Source organism: Narcine bancroftii, chromosome 1, assembly GCF_036971445.1.
Source record: "Narcine bancroftii isolate sNarBan1 chromosome 1, sNarBan1.hap1, whole genome shotgun sequence".
In the NCBI taxonomy this organism is placed as follows: domain Eukaryota; kingdom Metazoa; phylum Chordata; class Chondrichthyes; order Torpediniformes; family Narcinidae; genus Narcine; species Narcine bancroftii.
This window is the reverse complement of record NC_091469.1, coordinates 391,457,385-391,479,779: the sequence shown is the minus strand read 5'-3', so window position 1 is coordinate 391,479,779 and position 22,395 is coordinate 391,457,385. Positions and strand designations below refer to the sequence as shown.

The window sequence follows — 22,395 nt, the reverse complement described above, 5'->3', positions numbered from 1 at the left end:
GAGCAACTTGTCTGTGAACTACTCTTTGCAGACAATGCCGCTTTAGTTGCCCATTCAGAGCCAGCTCTCCAAAGTCAGCCTGAAGAAAACCAAGGTCCTCCATCAGCCAGCTCCCCACCATGACTACCAGCCCCCCCACATCTCCATTGGGTACACAGAACACAAAATGGTCAACCAGTTTACCTACCTCGGCTGTACCATTTCATCTGATGCAAGGGTCGACAACGAGATAGACAACAGACTCGCCAAGACAAATGGCGCCTTTGGAAGACTACACAAAAGAGTCTGGAAAAACTACCACTTGAAGAAACACACAAAGATCAGCGTGTACAGAACCGTTGTCATACCCACACTCCTGTTCGGCTCCGAATCATGGGTCCTCTACCGGCATCACCTACGGCTCCTAGAATGCTTCCACCAGCGTTGTCTCCGCTCCATCCTCAACATTCATTGGAGTGACTTCATCACCAACATCGAAGTACTCGAGCTGGCAGAGTCCGCAAGCATCGAATCCACGCTGCTGAAGGCCCAACTGCACTGGGTGGGTCACGTCTCCAGAATGGAGGACCATCGCCTTCCCAAGATCATGTTCTATGGCGAGCTCTCCACTGGCCACTGAGACAGAGATGCACCAAAGAAGAGGTACAAGGACTGCTTAAAGAAATCCCTTGGTGCCTGCCACATTGACCACCACCAGTGGGCTGATATCGCCTCCAACCGTGCATCTTGGTGCCTCACAGTTCGGCGGGCAGCAACCTCCTTTGAAGAAGACCGCAGAGCCCACCTCACTGACAAAAGACAAAGGAGGAAAAACCCAACACCCAACCCCAACTAATCAATTTTCCCTTGCAACCGCTGCAACCGTGCCTGCCTGTCCCGCATCGGACTTGTCAGTCACCAACGAGCCTGCAGCAGACATGGACATACCCCTTCATAAATCTTCATCCACGAAGCCAAGCCAAAGAAGTTCCAGAAGTGGGATGAATTCCCACTTCCACACATTGGGTTGTATTCTTTTCTACATTGTTGGTTAGAAGAGCTATTTTATTTAAATGTAAAGATTATAATCCACCTACTTTGACTCAATGGTTATCTCAAATTATGTCATGTTTAAGTTTAGAGAAAGTTAGGAGTCATACATTTGATATTTCTGTTAAATTTAAAGAGACTTGGAGATCTTTTATAAATTATTTCCACATGACCTAGTAAAATTATTTTCCCTTCTGGAATATATTTAATTTTATTTCTTTTCTCTTTGTTGGTGAAGACCAGATGATTAATTTTTATTAATAAATTTTCAGGATAGGCTGCCTAGTCTTTTATGTTTTTTGTTTTCTTTCTTAGATTAAGTGGGATTTTGTATAATAATTTTTTTTTGGAAGATTTCAGTTTAAGATGAGAACACTTGTTTTTTTATGGTGTAATGCAAATATGCTATATCATATGATGTCAAACAATGATTTGTTTTTCCTTCTTAATTATGAACTCCTATTCTCATGTATTCTTTATCTATAATTTGATTAATAAAAAGATTGAAAAATATTGGCTTGCATGTAGAAAGCACAGAGTAGTAGTGGGTGGAAAGTATTCTGCCTGGAGGCAGGGGCATATCTAGGGTATGGCAAGCAAGGCCTGGGTTGCCACTTGAAGCAGGGGGGAGTAGCATTTGGGTGGGGCCCTTAGAACTGCCTCTCACACCTCCAACAACAACTTGCAATACATCTCATTGGAGATTTATCCACCTAACTGTGAAAACCTCCAATACATTCTCCAGAATATCATTAACCCTCTCACAGAATTCTCCATCTGCTACACCTGAGTGAATACTAATGAGAAATTATTTTAAAACCTCACCCACATAAGGTACAGATCATCCCTTACTTCTCCCTAACTAGAATATCTTTCCCAGTTCTGCCAAAGATTTACATATGCAAAGTGTTGACTGCTTTTCCCCAAATGTTGCCTGATCTGCTGAGCTTTTTTCGCATTTTCTAATTTTATTTCTGATTTCCAAAATCTGAACTTTTCAGCTATCATTTCTCTTTTTCTGGTTATCATTTACTTTCTGTTATTATTTTCTTTAATCTTGTATATCAGAGATATCTTTGGCCTTCTAATTATTTTTCTTCAGTAGCCTTATGCACATTCTATACTCCTAACATTTTCAGTGATCTTCACCTGCCATACTGTTCCTTTCTTTTCCCAAAGGACCTGATGAAGGGTTCTAGCCTCCATACTGATTACTTTTTGGTTCACTGATGCTGAGAAATGCTGGTTGACTCACCGAGTTTCTCCAGTAGATTATATTTAGCTTCAGATTCCAGCATCTGCAGTCTCCTGTGCATTTCCAGTTTTCTACTCCATATGCCATCTGTATATTTTCACCTTTAGTCATGGCTGTTTTATCCTCCCCTGAGAATCTTTCTCATCAGGATGCTTTTTTTTTTTGCAGAGAGTTATGAATTAACTTATTAAATGATGGCTTTTCAGCTATATTGTTTGATAGTCATCTCTCTACTTTAGGCAAGTTTGTCGAAGCAGTCCACTTTAGATAATGCCCGTTAGCTTTCCAAATTACTTGCTGTACCTGCATACCAGTGTTTTGCAAATCATGCACAAGAATATCTATATCCCTCTGCAGCTCAAAGCTCTATGATCTCTCACTATTTGAGTAACACTTTTCTTTTTCAATGAAACAAATGGAACAATGGAAAAATTGCAAGGAAAATGGATTTGGTCCTAATTTGTTGAAGAAATTTGCTCAAAAATCTTGAACATATTATTTTAGTTGGATCATACAGATCATTTTTCAATCTCTTACAGTACATTAGTGTTAAGGCTAGCGGTCCCATACAAAAAAAAAGACTATAAAGGCAAATTTCCTGCATTTATGGCAATGTTTTGTACATGATCTTGGTATTTTAAAGATATATTTATTTTCTTTACATGAGATCTACATTATTTTTTTCTGAAATAATTTGTATGATTGATATTACATTTCAAATTTAACAATGTAAGAAATAAAAGTGAGTGAGTCATTTAGCCTTTGTTGTATGCTCTGCTATTTAGTAAGATCGTAGCTGATTGTTTACCCAGTTTTCTGGTGGCCATTACACAATCCTGATCTCTTTAATATCAAAAAAATCATGATTCAAGATTCTTTGATTGTCATGTAATAAAGGACAAAGTAATATTGCACGAAATTTGCTTTAGTCTCCCGAAAGTCAGATAAAGATTCACCATCAGCAGAAACTGCCCAGTGCCCTTTACAGTCAAAGAAAGGTAAGCAAAAGAGAGTCCCCCAGAGTCATTGAGTATCCATGGATTTGCCTCCTGCCTCTGCAGCCACGCAGCCTTCAGTCCAAACCATTGGGAACCCGAGCTCTAGAAACAAATCTCTGACACTATCAAGAACCCCTCAGTGCCCTCGGCACCCTCTCACATCTCGGTTCCGATACTTGGTACCTCTTCAGCCAGTTGAGCCAGTTTCCAGCAGACCACAGCCTGGTGCGAGTCCCTTGACTGCAGTCACCAGCAGCCCGCATGGGTTACTCGCCTCAAGTCGCCACATGTGTGTTTCTTCAGCATCAGAACCCCTCGCTGATCTGCTGCCATGGTCATCACCCCATGGGCTGTCTCTGCTGCTTCTTCTCAAGTCTGCAACCCCTCAAGGCCACTGTCAAACATAGGTGCCACCATCTTACATGTCTATAAACCAGTCAGCTCCTGTAACAAGCCATTTAAAGCCTGTACTGAGCCAACATCAGTTAGACTGGGCATTTGGACTCCCTGGGGAAGTGTTTTCTCTATCTGGTCTTTGGGGTCCACACCTTTTAAAAATATTATATTGATTTTTGCCTTCAATATGTTTAATGACAGTGTTTTTAGTGCAGAATTCCTATAATTTACCATCTTCTCATTTGAAGTACTGAACATTCAGAATGTTTGTATGAAAGTATGACCTATTTTTGCACAGGGAGGAGAAATACCATCCCCAAATTTATCCCATCAAATTCTATAAGAATATTTCAGAGATCAGCTCAAAATCTAACGTCACTGGTAATGGGCCAATCTATTTATTCTCATCTCCTGGGATACTCCTGCCAATTTGAGGAATCACCTGTTCATTCTCTATCATTCTCAAGAATATCTATCCTTTGAAGACCAGACTTGCATACAGTATTCAGGCTACAGTCTCTCCATGGCCTTATTTAACTTTAGAAAGATGCATTTCCTCTTGGAATAGAGTCAATACATCACTTCTCTTCCTAACTGTTAGCGTTCCAGCATGTTGAACTTTGTGATTTGTGTATAGTAACACCTTTAAATCCATCACCATTTAAAAGGGATTTTACATACAAAGATGACATAAATACACTGTGTTTTCTTTGGACCTTTATTGATTAAGACAACTGAAATTAAGTTGCCACTGAGGCCTACTATCTTTTTCCAGGTTGCACAGGGTCAGTGAGATAGCTGGGCTAATCTCAAGCATGTGAGCATTATAATAGTCCAATGGAATTTAGATAATTTGGATCAAGTAAATTGATCTTTTACTCAGCGTGACTTTTCTGGGCCAATTTAGCTTTAATAATAATTCTGAGTCAGAAAAAAAATTGCTTCTTTTGAAATGTGAACATGTCAAATGTGGCTAGTCATAAATATACCATGCTTTAAAAATAAACTTGGACCAAAAGAAAAATGTATTCTTTTTTGAATCTCATGGATATTTCCAATATTGTTCAATCAAAGCTAAACCTCTGCTGTATAAGAATCTTCTCACTATATTCTCTTTGCACACACAAAACAAGTTGCAGATTACCTTAAATCTCTGTTTTTGTGGACTCAGGCTCTCAGAAGATGGTTCTGTTGAACTGCTGGGAGATGGGAAACTGCTGGAAGAGTTGTATCTTTTAGTACTTTCTCCAAACCAGGATAAAAGTACACAAGGTGAAATGGAGGATGGTTCTTCTATTGAAACATTGCTTGTTGAACTTTCCAGTGTATTGTTGGAGATCCTGTTATTGTATGTAAAAAAAAATTATGAAACTGGGTGTGCATAACTTTGACAATTCATAGACAGATAGTCTTATCCCACGGTGTCTAACGAAACTATAATGAATAAGAATTCTTTTGACTTCAACATTGATCTCCTAATCAAAAGGGTACTTGCCTTCCTACATCGAAGCATTGAGTAAGAGTTGGCATGATTATGTTGTGGTTATGCAAAACATTGATTGGACCACATCCAAAACATTCTGGTCACTACAGAACAAGATTGGTGCAGAACAGATTCAATAGGATATTGCTTAGAATGGAGAGCTTGGTTATATGGAGCAAGTTGCCAGAGGGTGATACAATTACAATATTTAAAAGGAATTTTGAATGGTATATGGATAGGGAAAGAGTTGATAGAGGGATTTGGTCAAATATAGACAAACCGGATGAGCAAAAGAAGACATCACTGTTGGCAAAGATGAATTCAGATTCAAAATTTATTGTCATGAAATTCGATGTTTGCAGCAGCTTCATAGTGTAAACGTTCATATTATAACATTAATGTAAAAAAAAAATCAAAATAATAGTGCATGAAACTAAGGCCGTGTCTTTGGTTTATTGATTATTCAGGAATCTGATGCCAGTGGGGAAGAAGCTGTCCTTGTGCTGTTGAGTGCTCGACTTTAGGCTCTTGTACCTTTTTCCCGATGATAGCAGAGTAAAAAGGGCATGGTCTGGGTGGTGGGGGGCTTTGAGGATAGAGGGTGCGTTTTTAAGACACTGCCTCATGTAGATGTCTTTGATGGAGTGGTCTGAAGCCTGTGATGTTGCAGGCCAAGTTAACAACCCTCTGGAATTTATTCTTGTCCTGAGAGTTGATGTCTCCATACCAGACAGTGATGCAACCAGCCAGAATGCTCTCCGTGGTACAACTGCAGAAGTTTACAAGAGTCTTTGGTGACATGCCGAATCTCCTCAGACACCTCACAAAATATAACTGCTAGCGAGCCTTCTTTGGGATTGCATCAATGTGGAGGCTCCAGGACAGACCCTCGGAGATGTTGCTACCCAGGAAATTGAAGTTCTTGACCCTCTCCACTACTGAGCCCTCGATGAGGACTGGGTTGTGTTCCCCTGACTTCCTCCTGAAGTCCACAATTATCTCCTTGGTTTTGCTGACGTTGAGCACAAGGTTGATGTCATTACACCATTCAATGATCCATCTCCCTCCTTTATGCTTCCTTATTGCCGTTTGTGATTCTGCCGACAACTATGGTGTCATCAGCAAACCTGTAGATAGCATTGGTGTTGTGCCAGGCCACACAGTCAAGGGTGCGTAATGAGTAGAGCAGTGGAGTAAGCGTTAATAATCAGTGAGGAGGAGATGATGTTGTTGCCAATTGGTATTGACTGTGGTCTTCCAATGAGTAAGTCAAGGATCCAATTGCAGAGGGGCATACAGAGGCCTAGAGTTTGTAGCTTCTTAACCAGCAGTGAGGCAATAATGGAGACCAAGCTGTGGTCAATGAATGTATGAATTGCTGTTTTTGAGGTGATCCAGGGCTAATTGGAGAGCCAGCGATATTGCATCTGCTGTTGAGCAATTGTGACGATAGGCGAATTGCAGTGGATCCTGATCTTTGCCTTAGGAACATATTAATTCTGGCCATGACCGGCCTCTCAAAGCATTTCATCATAGTAGACATTAGTGCTACTTGGCAGTAGTCATTGAGGTAGCTCACACTACTCTTCTTGGGTACCAGGATAATTGATGCCCTTTTGTAACAGGTAGGAACCTCTGACTGCAGCAATGAGAGGTTGAAAATGCCCATGAACATTCTGTCTAGTTGGTTGGCACAGATTTTCAGTATCCTGCCAGGTAATGGCATCAGGCCTGACAGCCTTGCGAGGGTTCACCCTCTTGAATGATGTTCTGAAGTTGCCCTCTGAGACAGATATCACAGGGTCCTCAGCCTTTTCAGGGATTCTAGTAGGAATTATTTGGTTCTTCTTCTCAAAGCAGGCATACAGGGTTATCAGCTCATTGGGTAATGAAGCATCACAGCCATCTCTGGTGTTCATCCTCACTTTGTAGGCTGAAACATCCTGCACTCCTTGCCATAGCTGGCACGTATCTGTCTCAGACTCTAGGTTCCTCCGAAATTGTCATTTTGCTTCAAAGATGGCCTTCCACAGGTCGTACTTGAACCTCTTGTAAAGATCTTGATCCCTGGCCTTAAATCTCCCTGTGCTTGCCTTCAGCAGGAGGCAAATTCTCTGATTCACCCAGGGCTTTTCGTTGGGGAATACCCAGTATATGCACATGGGCACATACTCATCCACACAGATCTTGATGAAGTCGGTGACACCTGTGCAGTGAACTGGGATTCATTGGTAGTGCATTGTGCTGATGGCTGGTGCTGCCTCCTGGGTCTGCCCCCATCTACTCACATATAACCCTGGTTTTCCACCTAAACCCAGAACCCTTCTGAAGGCTACTGTGTGATTCTACCCTTACTTATAAGCGTTTGTTCTCCCTCCAGTCATGAGAGCTTTTATTCACATTACAATTTTATTAGCTTAATCCCTAATGATGGAAGCGCTACTCAAGCCAGGTATGCTACTGATGGATCCTCTGTCCCCTGACATAGCTAAGGAGTTCACATACTGGCTTGATTGCTTCCAAGCCTACCTGAATATGACCAGAGACATCTTCCACACCGATGAATTCAGGGGGTCAGCACTTGTTTCGAGGGTAGGAACGAAAAGGTATGCAGTCATCAGGGACTGCTCCACATATGACGCTGCTATCGTTGCATCGAAGGCTAAGAACCTGAAATTGCAAAACGAGGTCCTAGCGAGGCACCGCTCTACGTCATCAGCAGCCAGGTGAGACCATCAATGACTACCCACTGGATCTGTGGACACTCGCCAAGAAGTGCAGGTATGAAGCAGCTACAGGCCACGTTTGTGAGGAAGAACAGATCCGGGACACTCTAATCGTGCACGTCTGCTCGAGGTACATGAGACAGCAACTGCTCAGGAACAAAAGAAGGACCCGGCTAGCCACGTCAAACTGCCCAAATCGCTGGAACAGGCCATGCTCGAGAACGACAACCTTGAAGCCAGCGAGCTTGCTCACCTAGGTGATCCCTACCAAGGACTGGCTGCTCCCGCTTCCCCTACCCTAATGGCTGCCGTTTCCCGTGGTAGGGAGTGCTTTTTCTGCTGCAAGAGCCAGCGTCCCTGATCTTGTTGCCTGGCAAAAGACTCAGTATGTTCCAGCTGTGGCAAGAAAGGACATTGGGCGAGGGATGGTCACGCGAGGGGAAGCCTGACGAAGTCCACGGCCTGCACTGTTCCCGGATCTGATTCCAGCCCCAAGCCATCTGCCCTGAATTCACCTGCGGCCCCTTCCTGCGCGACACGCCGACAGAGGGTGACAGTGAGGAAACAGCGTGAAAAAGCTCGGTGGCCATCTTACTGCGACCCAAATTCAAACTCGATGCCATCGTCGTCAGAGGACGAAGGAGGACGATCATCTTGCCATGCCATAAGGTCGCTGTCATCTTACCCATGCAGGGCAGCCCAGGACAGTGGGGGGCCACTCGAGTGAAAAGCATCAAGTCTCCGGGGACCTAGCCTCAATGGTCCTGGATCAGGACAGACCTCACCAGCTCAGCAACTCCATTGTGACTGTGACTGCCTAATTGACACAGGCTCTACTGAAAGCTTCATAGACTCACAGACTGTGCAAAAATAAACCTGAAGAGGTATTCTTCCAATTACTGCCTATTTCTCACATCTCATTCGTATTCAACAACATTTGTCGTTTGAAGGGGGGAATTCTGTAAATTTCGCTTGTATATACTTTATGAATTGTGTGTTTTGGTGTTTTTGGGTCTGGACTTCCTGTGTCACTTTAAAAGCATGACCTTGGAGTATTCTGGTCCCCTCGCCCCGTAACGGTTTAGAACGGAGAGCCCCTAAAATCAGAACCTGCATGCAGCCTTTCCACACTGAATATCGACCCCCCCCCCACCCACCCTTTCTTTCCGAATCTGTCTTCAGACTGCAAATTCATTGCTACCAAGAGCAGGAGATACAGTACAGCAGACCAAGATTTTATAAAATCTAAGGCACAATGTCTTCTTGATGAAGATATCATCAAACCTAGCATCAGCCTGTGGAGAGCACAAGTGGTAGTGGTAAAAAGGGAAAACAAGTCCAGGCTAGCAATTGACTATAGCCAAACTATAAACCAGTACACTCTCCTGGATGCATACCCCCTCCCTCAAATTTCAGACATGGTGAATGATGTTGTACAGTATTGGGTCTATTTGACTATCAGCCTGATAGCTGCCTATCACCAGCTGCCAATCTGTTCCAAGGACCATCCATATACGGCATTTGAGGTTATCGGCCATCTCTTTCAATTCCAGAGAGTCCCTTTCAGTATTCTTTCTTTGGCTTGGCTTCGCGGACGAAGATTTATGGAGGGGGTAAAAAGTCCACGTCAGCTGCAGGCTCGTTTGTGGCTGACCAGTCCGATGCGGGACAGGCAGACACGATTGCAGCGGTTGCAAGGGAAAATTGGTTGGTTGGGGTTGGGTGTTGGGTTTTTCCTCCTTTGCCTTTTGTCAGTGAGGTGGGCTCTGCGGTCTTCTTCAAAGGAGGCTGCTGCCCGCCAAACTGTGAGGCGCCAAGATGCACGGTTTGAGGCGTTATCAGCCCACTGGCGGTGGTCAATGTGGCAGGCACCAAGAGATTTCTTTAGGCAGTCCTTGTACCTTTTCTTTGGTGCACCTCTGTCACGGTGGCCAGTGGAGAGCTCGCCATATAATACGATCTTGGGAAGGCGATGGTCCTCCATTCTGGAGACGTGACAGTATTACTGAAGGGGTTTCTATCTTACAGAGGCAGATGAACAGAATAGTGGATGAGTATGGGTTGAAGGCTACCTTCCCCTACCTCGATAATGTCACAATTTGTGGCCACACCTTGGAAGACAATGACGCCACCTCCAGAGTTTTCTCTATGCGGTGAAAGTCCTGAACCTCACTTATAACTCTGACAAGTGCATATTCAGGACTAAACAGCTGGCTATCCTTGGCTACATGGTGGAGAATGGTATCATTGGTCCCAATCCTGAAAGGATGCACTCCCCTATTAGAGATCCCCATCCACAGGACCACAAAGGCTTTGAGGAGGTGCCTGGGTTTTTCTCATATTACGCCCAATGGATGCCTCAATTCATTAATAAGGTTCGCCCTCTCTTAAAAGCCACTAATTACCCCTCTTGGCTGAAGCCGAAATGGCTTTTAACTACCTCCAGAACTACATTGCGAAAGCCGCCTTGCACATGGTGGATGATAATGTACCTTTCAGAGTGGAAAGCGATGCTTCGGACGTAGCCCTGGCTGCTACCCTCAACCAGGCAGCCAGGCCGGTTGCTTATATTTTGCTGACATTACAAGGCCACGAGCTCCCGAACTCATTGGTGAAAAAGGAGGCTCAAGCCATTGAAGAAGCCGTGAAGCACTGAAGAAGATTTACGCTCTTCACTGGCCAGTGCTTGGTCTCATTCATGTTCAATAATGTCATAAGGGGAAAAATCAAGAATGACAAGATTGCTAGATGGAGGATCGAGCTCTCCACATACAATTATGACATTGCCTATCGGCCAGGAGCCCTTAATGACTCTCCAGATGCTTTGCCCAGAGGAAGCTGTGCCTCTGCACAAACCGGCCAACTGCGGTCTCTGCATAATGAGCTCCACCATCCAGGGGTCACCCACATGGCTCATTTTGTCAAGGCACGCAATCTGCCTTACTCCATGGAAGACATCAGGGAAATGACCAAGTCTTGCCAGGTCTGCACAGATTGCAAGCCGTACTTTTACCACCCTGCGAGGACGCATCTGATCAAGTCATTCAGGCTCTTCGAATGGCTCAGTGTTGATTTTAAGGGACCTCTCCCCTCCGCGAATGAGAACATTTTCTTCCTCTATGTCATTGATGAGTACTCCCGCTTCCTGTTCACCATCCCATGTACAGACTCGTCCACTTCGTCAGTCATAAAGGCCCTAGATTCCATTTTCACCCTGTTCGGGTATTCCAGATATATTCACAGCAATTGTGACACAATTTGTACAGAACTTCAAGTCTGGTAATCATAAAATAATCTTTCTCTCTTCTCTTCATGACCGACGAGCTTCATCAGTACCTGCTGGTGAGGGGTATCGTGTCCAGCAGGACTACTACCTACAACCCCCAGAGGAATGGGCAAGTTGAAAAGGAGAATGCCATGGTCTGAAAGGCTGTCAAACTGGCCCTGAAGTCAAAAGGCCTTCCAGACTCATGCTGGCAGGAAGTCTTCCCAATGGCACTCCATTCCATCCGGTCGCTACTATGTACCATGACCAATGCTACACCTCACGAGCTCTTATTCACTTTTGAAAGAATTTCGGCATCGGGAACTACACTCCCAAACTGGTTCACTACTCCTGATCCAATCCTTCTCAGGAAGCACATGAGGAGAAGCAAGACCAACCCCCTGGTGGAAAGGGTAAAACTACTTCACATCAATCCCATGTATGCCTATGTGGAGTACCCAGATGGCAGGGAGGACACCGACTCCATCAGGTACCTGGCACCCACCGGCACAGAAGGTCCGTTGCCTCAGGTGCCCTGCGAGCCACAGAGCTCATTCTCACTACCCCCAGACAGGGCCTCGGGGGATCCAGTTCAGGAGGAAAGTGCATCACTCTCTACCTTTGAACCAGAGAATTAGCCCGCCTCTCCTCCCTCACAAGGGGTCCAGGAGACCCAAGGTCCTCCGGTGCTAAGGCGCTTCACCAGGATCTCCAGACCCCTAGACCGCTTAAATCTGTAAATAACTGTATATTTTTTAACCATTTTTTTTCTGAACCTAAATTCTGCAGGAAGGGGTGAATGCAGTGAACTGGGATTCACTGGTAGTGTGTTGTGCTGATGTCTGCCCTGCCCTCCTGGCTCTGCCCCCATCTGCTCACATATAACCCTGGTTTCCCACCTAAACACATAACCCTTCTGATATCTACTGCGAGACCCTACCCATTGTTATAAGCTAATAAAAGCATTTGTTCTCCCTCCAGTTGTGAGAGCTTTTATTCATGCTACAACCTGTTGCACATTGTGGTTCTGGTATGGCTCGGTAGGTGTTTTTCATGGTGGTGTAGCAGTGGTCCAGTGTGTTGGTTCCCCTGGTCTCACATGTGATGTGTTGATGGTAGTTTGTTAGAGTCTTCTTCGGGTTGGCCCAAATGAAGTCCCCCACAATGATTGAGAAGGCACCAGGATGTGGTGTCTCATGGCTGTTAATCACAGTGCTCACTGGGGTGAAATATACACTGCAACCAGGATGATGGCGGTGAACTCCTTAGGCAGGTACAATGTGTGACACTTCATCGCCAGATGTTTCAGGTCAGAGGAGCAGGACTAGGACATGTATGTCACGTCTCTACATCACAATAAATTGATGATAACACAAATGGTGCCTCCTGTGATATTGTATTTTCAGTTTTGTTCCCTTTTCTTCATTGTATTTCATATAAAAAAACAATTAAAAGAGAAGAGAGAAAGATTATTTTATGATTACCAGACTTGAAGTACTGTGTGCAGTCCTGGTTACCTAGCTACACGAAGGATGTAATTAAGATGTAAAGGATGCAGTGGGAGGGGGGGAGGGGATGGGTTTGTTTTACAGTTTTCTTATTAGACTATTTATTCTGTAAAAGTCTGTTTATTTTTATTGAAAAGATACTAAATAAAGTTAATTTAAAAAAAATGTAAAGGATGCAGAAGAGAAATTACCAGGTTTTGAGGAAGAGGCTATGACTATATTTTGAGGAGAGTAGAATACTGAGGGTGACCTAAAATAAGCTTATAACATCATGAGGGACATGGATAAAGTTAACTCTCAGTCCTTTTCCCAGGGTACATAGATCTAGCAGTAGACTGTAGAAGTCGAGAAATTTATAAAGCTCATTAGGGCAACTTTTTCATCCAGGGGAGAGTCTGTAGCTGGAAGAAGCTATAATATGGATACAATTTTGATTTTCAAAAAATATTTAGATAGCTATATGGATAGAGAGGCTTAAAGGGATATGGGCTAAGTGCAGGAAAATGGGACTAACTCAAAATACCAATTTCATTAGTTTATGGATGTAAAAAAAACTTAAGAGGCACAGAAATAGAGCATTAATTTCCACAACTCACAAGGCAAAATGCAATCAAGACTCATTACATTGATATTAACTATTATGGAGTACTTTAATAAAGACTTCATTGTATTTTGTATGTTAAAGAAATAAATTGACACAAAATATACATTTTCTCTGTTGGTAGTACTCAACAATGAGTGAATTTCAAAAGCTGTACTTTTTTACTTTCCTTTTGTGGTGATACGTAATTACACCACAAGGTCACCAGGAGTCATCCCAGTGACCTTGTATATAAAGCAGTCCAGAGCCACAGTCTAGCCTTCCAGGTTCGTCTTGCAGAGACAAGACCTCTTAATGTACATATGAATTTATTAAAGCTGTCTTATACTCGCACTGCTGGTGTGGTTATTGTCAGTACAATTTAATAAACCAATATGATAGCTACTAGTATTGAAGTTGCTTTTGCTCCAATGCGCATTCCTGACCACCTGGAGACTCTGCCTGAGGAATGGAATCCGGGGACGACTAGCATGCACATGCATCCGAGGACAGAGATGGTGAGGGACCGCTGTACTAGAATCATGGAATGTGGGGAAGACCACAGAAGTACGATAGGGCAGGTAGGAAACAGCCAAGAGCCCTGCCTGCCCGTGGGTTCGCTGGTACAGGCGCTGCCGACCCTGAACCCCGGTCGGATCAGGAAGGGGAAACTACAAGCACGGGTGGAAGGATCTCCACAAGTTGTGCTCCCGATCGACATGTATGTGCAGAATTCCTGACCACTCCAGAGCCAGGAAAAGCAGACACCGCTACCGTCACTCCCCGCAGCAGCAGTTTCCCCAGTACCATGGAGACCTGACGCTACGGCTGGGATCCCCTCTAAGCAAATGTCCCAAAGCCAGAGACTCACCCAACAGCCCCAAGCACCCAGGTTACTCCTCCAGCAGACACAAGCCCCACATGCGCTCTACCAGTAGCAACCAGTACCCCATACACCTAAGAGTCCAGAGACTGCGGCTTAGCCATGTGCTGTGACCAGACAGGCTGGAGCCCGACCCCAGAAATCCCGGAGCCAGCACGCACTTTGGCTGCTGGCAGAGATGCTTTCTGAATTACGTGGAGGGTGTTGAGGCATCGGATAAAGATCTATTAATGCTGTTAGCGCAGCTGGGAGATCACCTTTACTCCCTTGTACAGGATGCCAGGTCCTACCAAGAGGCAATGAGCATTTTACAGAGGCATTACAGTAAGGGGCATAGTGAACTCCACTCCCAGTACAGGCTCATGACCAGGTCTCAACAGTAGGGGAGTCTTCCAGAGACTTTATACTCTCTCTAAAAGACCTGGCGAGAGGTTGCAACTTTAAAGCAGTATCAGCCCAGGAATATGTGGAGGACCTTATTAGGGACAGAATTGTTGCGGGCATATGATGCACTGATATGAGATATCGATTGCTGGAGAAAGGAATGGTGGGGCTATTGCAGAAGCTTTAGAAAGCACCAGGAAAGAATTGGAGGACCCTGGGGCAGGGACAAACGTCACACTGCTGGACTCTCTTGCCCCACAAAAAGAAAAGTACGCTGCCTCACAGGAATCCACAGCAGCAGCAGCACATCTTGAGGGTCCCAAGTGCTTTTTCTGTGTACAAAGAAAGCACCCCAGAGCCCTCTGCCCTGCCAGAGAAAATGTCTGTTCCAACTGTGGAAAACGTGGGCATTATGCAAAAGTCTGCAGAAGCCCCAAGGCCACAACCAAGGCCCATTCTCATGCTAATGAGAGGTGGGAAAGCTCTTCTTTCTCCACAGACAAACAGAAGATGAATGCCATGTGCAGCTGGCCATCTTGGACAAATGCTACAAAGCAGAGGACACAGTCTTCAGGAGATGAATATGACGCCAAGCACTATCGGATGGAAGGACACACCAGACTTGCTTCCCTACGCATGATTCAGGCGAGTTCACACAATTTATCTGATGCCACTGTGTGCATCAAAATTAATGATGTGAGGGTAAATTGCTTAATAGATAGTGGAAGCACTGAAAGTTTTATTGACCAGGGGTTAGTCAACCGCCTTGCCCTCCCCACACGCCCAAGTGAGCACCAGATCCTGTTGGCAGCCAGCAGCCTTGCGGCTGAGGTAAAACAGTTTTGCAGGGTTACTCTAGAAATCCAGGGCACAAAATACAAAGGGTTCAAATTACTAGTACTCCCTCACTTTTGTGCCCCGGTACTATTGGGGTTAGATTTTCAGTGCCAGTTAGAAAGCATTACAATAGTGCACAATGGGCCTCACCCTCCACTACGTCTGACGAAGAAACAACACTGCAGCCTGTCTGTCCTGAACATAGAACCCCTTCCACTGTTCACACATCTGACCCCAGAATGCACACCAATAGCCACAAAGAGCAGGAGGTAGAGCCCGAGGGACAGAGCCTTCATTAGGACAGAGGTCTGCAGGCTACTATAGGAGGGCATCATAGAGCAGAGCACCAGCCTCTGGAGAGCCCAGGTGGTTGTAGTAAAGTCAGGAGAAAAACTGCACATGGTAGTGGATTACAGACAGACAATCAACAAATTTACACAACTAGATGTCTACCCCCTGCCACGCATAGCAGACATGGTCAACAACCTTGCGCAGTATAAGGTGTTTTCCACCTTAGACCTGAAGGCAGTACACCACCAACTGCCCATTAGAAACAGCGATCGCATTTACATGGCATTTGAGGCAGGCGGCAGGCTGTATCAATTTCTGCAACTCCCCTTCAGTGTCACCAATGGAGTGTCCCTGTTTCAGAGAGAAATGAAACGAATAGTAGATGAGTTCCAACTGAAAGCAGTGTTTCCCTACTTAGCTAACGTGACAATCTGTGGCCACACTCAGGAGGATCATGACATAAATTTAAAACGCTTCTTCCAGGCAGCCGAGGAAAGGAACCTAACATACAACAGGGACAAATGCGTCTTTAGCGCCAGGAAGTTGCCAATCCTGGGCTACACAGTGCAGAACGGGGAAATCAGCCCAGACGCAACGCGTATGCACCCTCTCCTAGACCTCTCAGTGCCACACACGTTGAAAGCACTAAAAAAGTGTTTGAGACTGTTCGCTTACTATGCCCAATGGGTCCCCAACTACGCTGACAGGGCCCGCCCACTTATAAAAGCCTCAGTTTTCCCACTGTGCCCAGCAGCCACCAGAGCATTCAAGTCCATAGATCCATAGATGCAGTCCATAGATGAGTCGATCCCATTTCAAGTAGAAACGGATGCATCCGATGTGGATCTGGCAGCCACCCTAAACCAAGACGGACGACTGGTGGTCTTTATCTCGCGAACCCTACAGGGGTCAAAGGTAAGACACTCAGCAGTAGAGAAGGAGGCTGTGATAGTACAGATCTATCACCAATGTATATAGTGTATATAGTTACAGTATCTAGACTGTGCTTACAGCGATTGGCTGAGAGCTTAGCCACGCCTAATGTCTGGGCCTTAAAGGGTTGTGTCCCTAGCCAGGTCGGATCATTCCGAACTGGTCGGCAACCTGTGAAGAGCTCCTGTCTTTTGCTAATAAAAGCCTTGGTTTGGATCAACAAGTCTTTGATTCTTTCGACGAGCTCTACAATTTTATTAGCAAAAAGAAAAAAGATTTTTTTTTGAAAGGGATGGAGCGTTTGACTTGGCCATAAAAACTTGATATCGACCCACAGTCAGCTACAGCCTTCAAAGCCTTTAAGTTCTGGCTGCTGAACTTTGAAAACTTCCTGAGATTCATTCGGGTGGAGGAGGATAACCAGCGTCTAACAGCATTGCTGTCTATGGTGTCCTTGAAAGTCTACGAGAACATCCAGGAACATCGCAGCCATAAAGGTATTGAAAGAAATGTATGATCAACCGGTGAACAGAGTTCATGCGCGGCTCGTGCTTTCGTCGAGGAAGCAACAGCCCAGCGAGTCCAGGAGGGCATATTTACAAGTATTAAAGGGGTTGGGCAAGGACTGTAACTGTGTGGACAAAACTGCTGCCGAGATCACTAGCGACCTCGTCCGGGATGCCTATGTGGCCGGGCTCAGATCGAACGAAGTGAGGCTGCACTTGCTCGAGCAAGGGGTAGAAAAACTAGAGAACGTGGCCCGGATTGCAATCACAATGGAGGATGCAGCCTTAAAGTCCAACGAGTTCTCTAGGGACTGGACCCCTCGTTCTGATGTGAGTAGAGTGCCCTTCTACCCTACCACCCCCCGAGATACTGACGGCCTGTCGGCTGCTGCTACACTGACCCCTGCGAACCGAAAATGTTATTTCTGCGGGAGGGACAAGCACAGCAGGTCCCAGTGCCCAGCAAGAAAAGCCAGGTGCCAGAAGTGCCTTAAAAAAGGCCACTTTGCTGCAGTAGGTCTAAAATGGCCGCCAGCAAACACATTGCCTCGTGTGAAGCCCAATCGCCACTATCCCATTCAAACTCTTCTTACCCAGAGCTCTTGTCCAATGAGAGCGAGGGTTCCCCTGCACGGCAACGCCTGACGTCACGGAGACACCGAACCCGGAAGGGGCAGCCCACCCTCACAACCATGGTGTTGGCCCGCCTCTCGTCCCCGTCTGGAACACTCGACCCGGCAACAGTCCCGACTGTGGCAACCGTTGCTGCTGCCGCCACCACAGCCACCCCCGGGGCCGACGTTACTGCTGCTGCTGCCCGCTCCCCGTCAGCTGCTGCCTACGCCGCCGCCGATGCGGCCACCATGACCGACTGGGGACCCACCGCGGCCAACCAGGTACTCACCCTAGCGTCCATCGCTGATGACCGCCGGCGCCCAACCGCCGCGACCGACGACCTACCCACCGCCAACCGCGAGCAACTACAAACCCCACTACTTACCTTTCATCCGCCGACGCCGCCACAACAGCACTTCCGGGAGGTCCTCCAACTTGCTCCTCCAGCGTTGACTACGTCTATGACATCATCCTGTTGCGTGATGTCATCCCGTTGCGTGATGTCATCACGTGGAACTCCCCTGTCAACTGGATCAGTGGCTGCTTCTATAACACTAAACCAGCAATGCTCTCATCCCCTCACTAAAGCAATGTAACTGATTAAAGTGCATGGACACTACACCAATTGCTTATTTGACTCTGGGTCAACTGACAGTTTATCCGGCCAGATCTGGCCCACTACCCAGAGGATCTCATTAGCGAAGAGGTCGCACTCGACCTGGATAAAGGGGTATTGCATCGCCACGCTGGAAGTACAGGGCGTAACGGTCACCCATTTCAAATTATTCGTCCTACCCCATTTGTGCGCCCCAGTGTTGCTGGAATTAGACTTTCAGTGTCAGTTCCGAACGGTGTCCCTACACTTTGGGGGACCCCACGCCCCCCTCTCGGTCTCCCATTGCCCCACCCCCGAAGCACCCGAGCAACCCGCCCCCGTACCCCGGGGCCAATCCTGCAGCCTTTCCACACTCCGGATGGCCCCGCCAGCACTCTTCGCAAACCTCACCCCTGGCTGGAAGCCTGTGGCCACCAAAAGTCAGCAATATAGTTACGAAAACAGGCAATTCATTAGGAGTGAGGTGCGTAGATTGCTGGATGAGGGCATCATCGAACCCAGTTCAAGTCCCTGGAGAGCCCAGGTGGTGGTTGTCAAGAACGGGGAAAAGCTACGGATGGTGGTCGACTATAGCCAGACCATTAACCGCTTCACGCTCCTGGATGCGTACCCCCTGCCACGCATCACGGATGTGGTGAACCAGATCGCCCAATATTGCATATTCTCCACCATTGACCTACGTTCGGCCTACCACCAGCTCCCGATCCGCTGTGAGGACCGACCATTCACGGCCTTCGAAGTGAATGGGCGGCTGTATCAATTTCTCAGGGTACCATTCGGGGCCACGAATGGTGTCGCGGTCTTCCAGCGCGAAATGGGCCGGATGGTGGACCAGAACGGGCTAACCGCTACCTTCCCGTATCTGGACAATATCACCATCTGTGGCCACGACATGCAGGACCACGATGCCAACCTAGACAAATTTCTTCAAATTGCCCGTCGGCTGAACCTGACTTACAATTTGGACAAGTGTGTCTTCTGGACCACACGACTCGCGATTCTAGGTTGCGTGGTGGAGAACCGGATAGTCATGCCAGATCCTGACCGCATGCGTCCCCTAATCGACTTACCCCCGCCCCCCATACCCAGAAAGCATTCAAACGCTGCCTGGGCCTTTTCTCATATTATGCCCAATGGGTTCCACACTACGCCGACAAGGCGCGTCCTCTTATCAAGACCACCTCCTTTCCCCTCTCGACCGAAGCCAGAGCGGCTTTCGATCGAATCAAATCTGACATCGCCGCTGCGATGCTGCACGCGATCGATGAGTCTGTCCTGTTTCAAGTCGAGAGTGATGCATCCGACTTCGCTCTGGCAGCCATCTTGAACCAGGCCGGTTGGCCTGTAGCTTTCTTCTCCAGAACCCTCCAGGGTCCAGAGAGTAGACACTCCTCGATCGAAAAGGAGGCCCAGGCCAAAGTTGAAGCAGTGCGTCGTTGGAGACATTACCTTGCTGGGAGGCGCTTTACACTGTTGACTGATCAACGCGCGGTCTCCTTCACAGCAACACCCAGCATGGTCAGATAAAAAACGACACAATCGCCAGATGGAGAATCGAACTCTCCACCTTTAACTATGACATCCTATACCGGCCTGGTAAGCTCAACGACCCACCTGACGCGCTCTCCAGGGGGACGTGCGCCAGCATACAGATGGACAGACTACAGAAACTCCTTGAGGCGCTATGTCATCCAGGGGCCACTAGGTTTGCCCACTTTGTGAAGGCGCGCAACCTACCCTACACAGTCGAGGAGATCCGCTCCATGACTCGAGCCTGTTCGGTGTGCGCTGAATGCAAGCCCCACTTCTTCCGTCCGGATAACTCCCATGTTATCAAAGCCACCCGCCCCTTCGAGCGTCTTAGCGTAGACTTTAAGGGGCCCCTACCGTCGACCAACCGTAATAACTACATCCTTACGGCCATCGACGAGTACTCCCGCTTCCCGTTCGCAGTGCTCTGCCCAGACACCACTGCCACCTCAGTGATACAGGCCCTTCACAGTATTTTCACCATTTTCGGGTACCCCAATTCCATCCACAGTGATAGGGGGTCCTCATTCATGAGTGCAGAGCTGCAACAGTACATTTTGGAGTGTGGTATCGCTTCAAGCAGGACCACCAGCTATAACCCACGCGGTAACGGCCAGGTTGAGAGGGAGAATGCCACCATATGGAGAACGGTTAAACTGACTCTCCGGTCTAAAGGTCTCCCCACCTCTCACTGGCAGGAGATTCTCACTAGTGCCTTACACTCCACCTGCTCCCTCCTATTTACCGCAACAAATGCCAACCCCCACGAAAGGATGTTCCTGTTGCCGAAGAAATCCGAATCAGGAACCACTGTACCGGCATGGCTCACCTTCCTTGGCCACGTCCTTTTGCGACGCCACGTCCGGCACTCAAAGAACGGCCCCTTGGTTAGCCGAGTGACTCTACTCCAAGCGAACCCGCATTACGCCTACATTGAGTGCCCAGACAGGCGGGAGGACACTGTTTCGGTGCGGAACCTAGCTCAGGACGTGGTAGACCCAGCAAACCCCCCAACCCAACCTTCCCCAACTCTTTATTCCCCAGGCTTTGTGCCGGAACAGAAGGACCAACAGCACCCCAACGACCCGGGCCACCCTGCCGACAACACGACTGGGGAATTGAGCGAAGGAGCGGTCACACCCGACGAGCCCGCTGGCGACACCACTCCAGCGACCCCAATCCCGGCACCACGGTGGTCACGCCGGATGGTCAGACCCCCTGACCGCTACAGTCCTTAACCTACCCGTTCATTTCATTCTCTCCCTCGTTTTGTTTTTTTTTCCAGGGTCAGTTCTCCAAGAAGGGGTGAATGTGATAGTACAGATCTATCACCAATGTATATAGTGTATATAGTTACAGTATCTAGACTGTACTTACAGCGATTGGCTGACAGCTTAGCCACGCCTACTGTCTGGGCCTTAAAGGGTTGTGTCCCTAGTCAGGTCGGATCATTCCGGACTGGTCGGCCACCTGTGAAGTGCTCCTGTCTTTTGCTAATAAAAGCCTTCGTTTGGATCAACAAGTCTTTGATTCTTTCGACGTGCTCTACAGAGGCCCTAGCCATTGTGGAAGCAATAAGGCACTGGTGATATTATCTGGCGTGCAAACACTTCACCCTCGTCACGGACCAACGGTCTGTGGCTTTTATGTTCAATAACCAGAACAGGGGGAGAATTAAGAACGACAAAAACCTGCGCTGGCTGATAGAATTGTCTACATTTAACTACGACATTCTATACCGCCCTGGGAGACTCAACAAGCCCCCAGACGCGCTGTCCAGAGGCACTTGTGCCATCCTTAACCACATGTCCCAGTTGCAGAGCTTGCACAATGAGCTGGGCCAACCCGGGGGTTGCTAGACTGTTTCACTTCATTAAACCCAAAACCTCCCATTTTCAGTAGAGGAAGTGAGGTCAGTGAACAAGAGCTCTCCCATCTCTGCGGAATGCAAACTGCAATTTTACCAGGCGGACAAAGCCACCCTGATAAAAGCTACCAAACCTTTTGAGTGCCTCAGCCTCGATTTTAAAGGCCTGCTCCTGTCCAATAATAGAAATGTCTATTTCCTAAACGTAATAGATGAATATTCCCGTTTCCCCTTTGGAATCCTGTGTTCTGATGTATCAGCAGCCACTGTTATAAAATGCCTCCAACCCATCTTCATCATATTTGGGTACCCGAACTATATACACACAGACAGGGGTGTTGCATTCATGAGTGCAGAAGTACAGCAGTACCTGCCTGAGAGAGGGATTGCTACCAGCCGCACTACAAGTTACAATCCCAGGGGGAATGGACAAGTCAAAAGGGAAAATGCCACTATCTGGAAAACGGTCCTCTTGACTTTAAAAGCAAAAGATCTGCCTGTTACTAGATGGCAAGAAGTGTTGCCAGAAGCCCTACACTCTATAAGTTCTTTGTTGTGTACTGCCACTAACATGACCCCACATGACCGTATCTTTTCTTTCACAAGGAATGCCACGACGGTCACAGTGCTGCCTAAATGGGTGATGACACTGGGACCTGTTCTCCTCCAGAAGCACTGCAGACCCCACAAAGC

General features: G+C 47.0%; 1 protein-coding gene across 4 annotated transcripts in view; it reads right to left on the bottom strand.

Annotated features, from left to right (window-relative positions):
• The window catches only part of ppp1r9a (protein phosphatase 1, regulatory subunit 9A), a 201,064-nt gene that overhangs the window by 47,595 nt on the left and 131,074 nt on the right, over nt 1–22,395 (bottom strand). For all 4 annotated transcript variants that reach the window (XM_069913666.1, XM_069913668.1, XM_069913670.1 and 1 more), the window contains one exon: nt 4,823–5,018. In XM_069913666.1, coding sequence (XP_069769767.1) covers nt 4,823–5,018 — 196 coding nt within the window. The remainder of the gene's footprint in view (nt 1–4,822; nt 5,019–22,395) is intronic.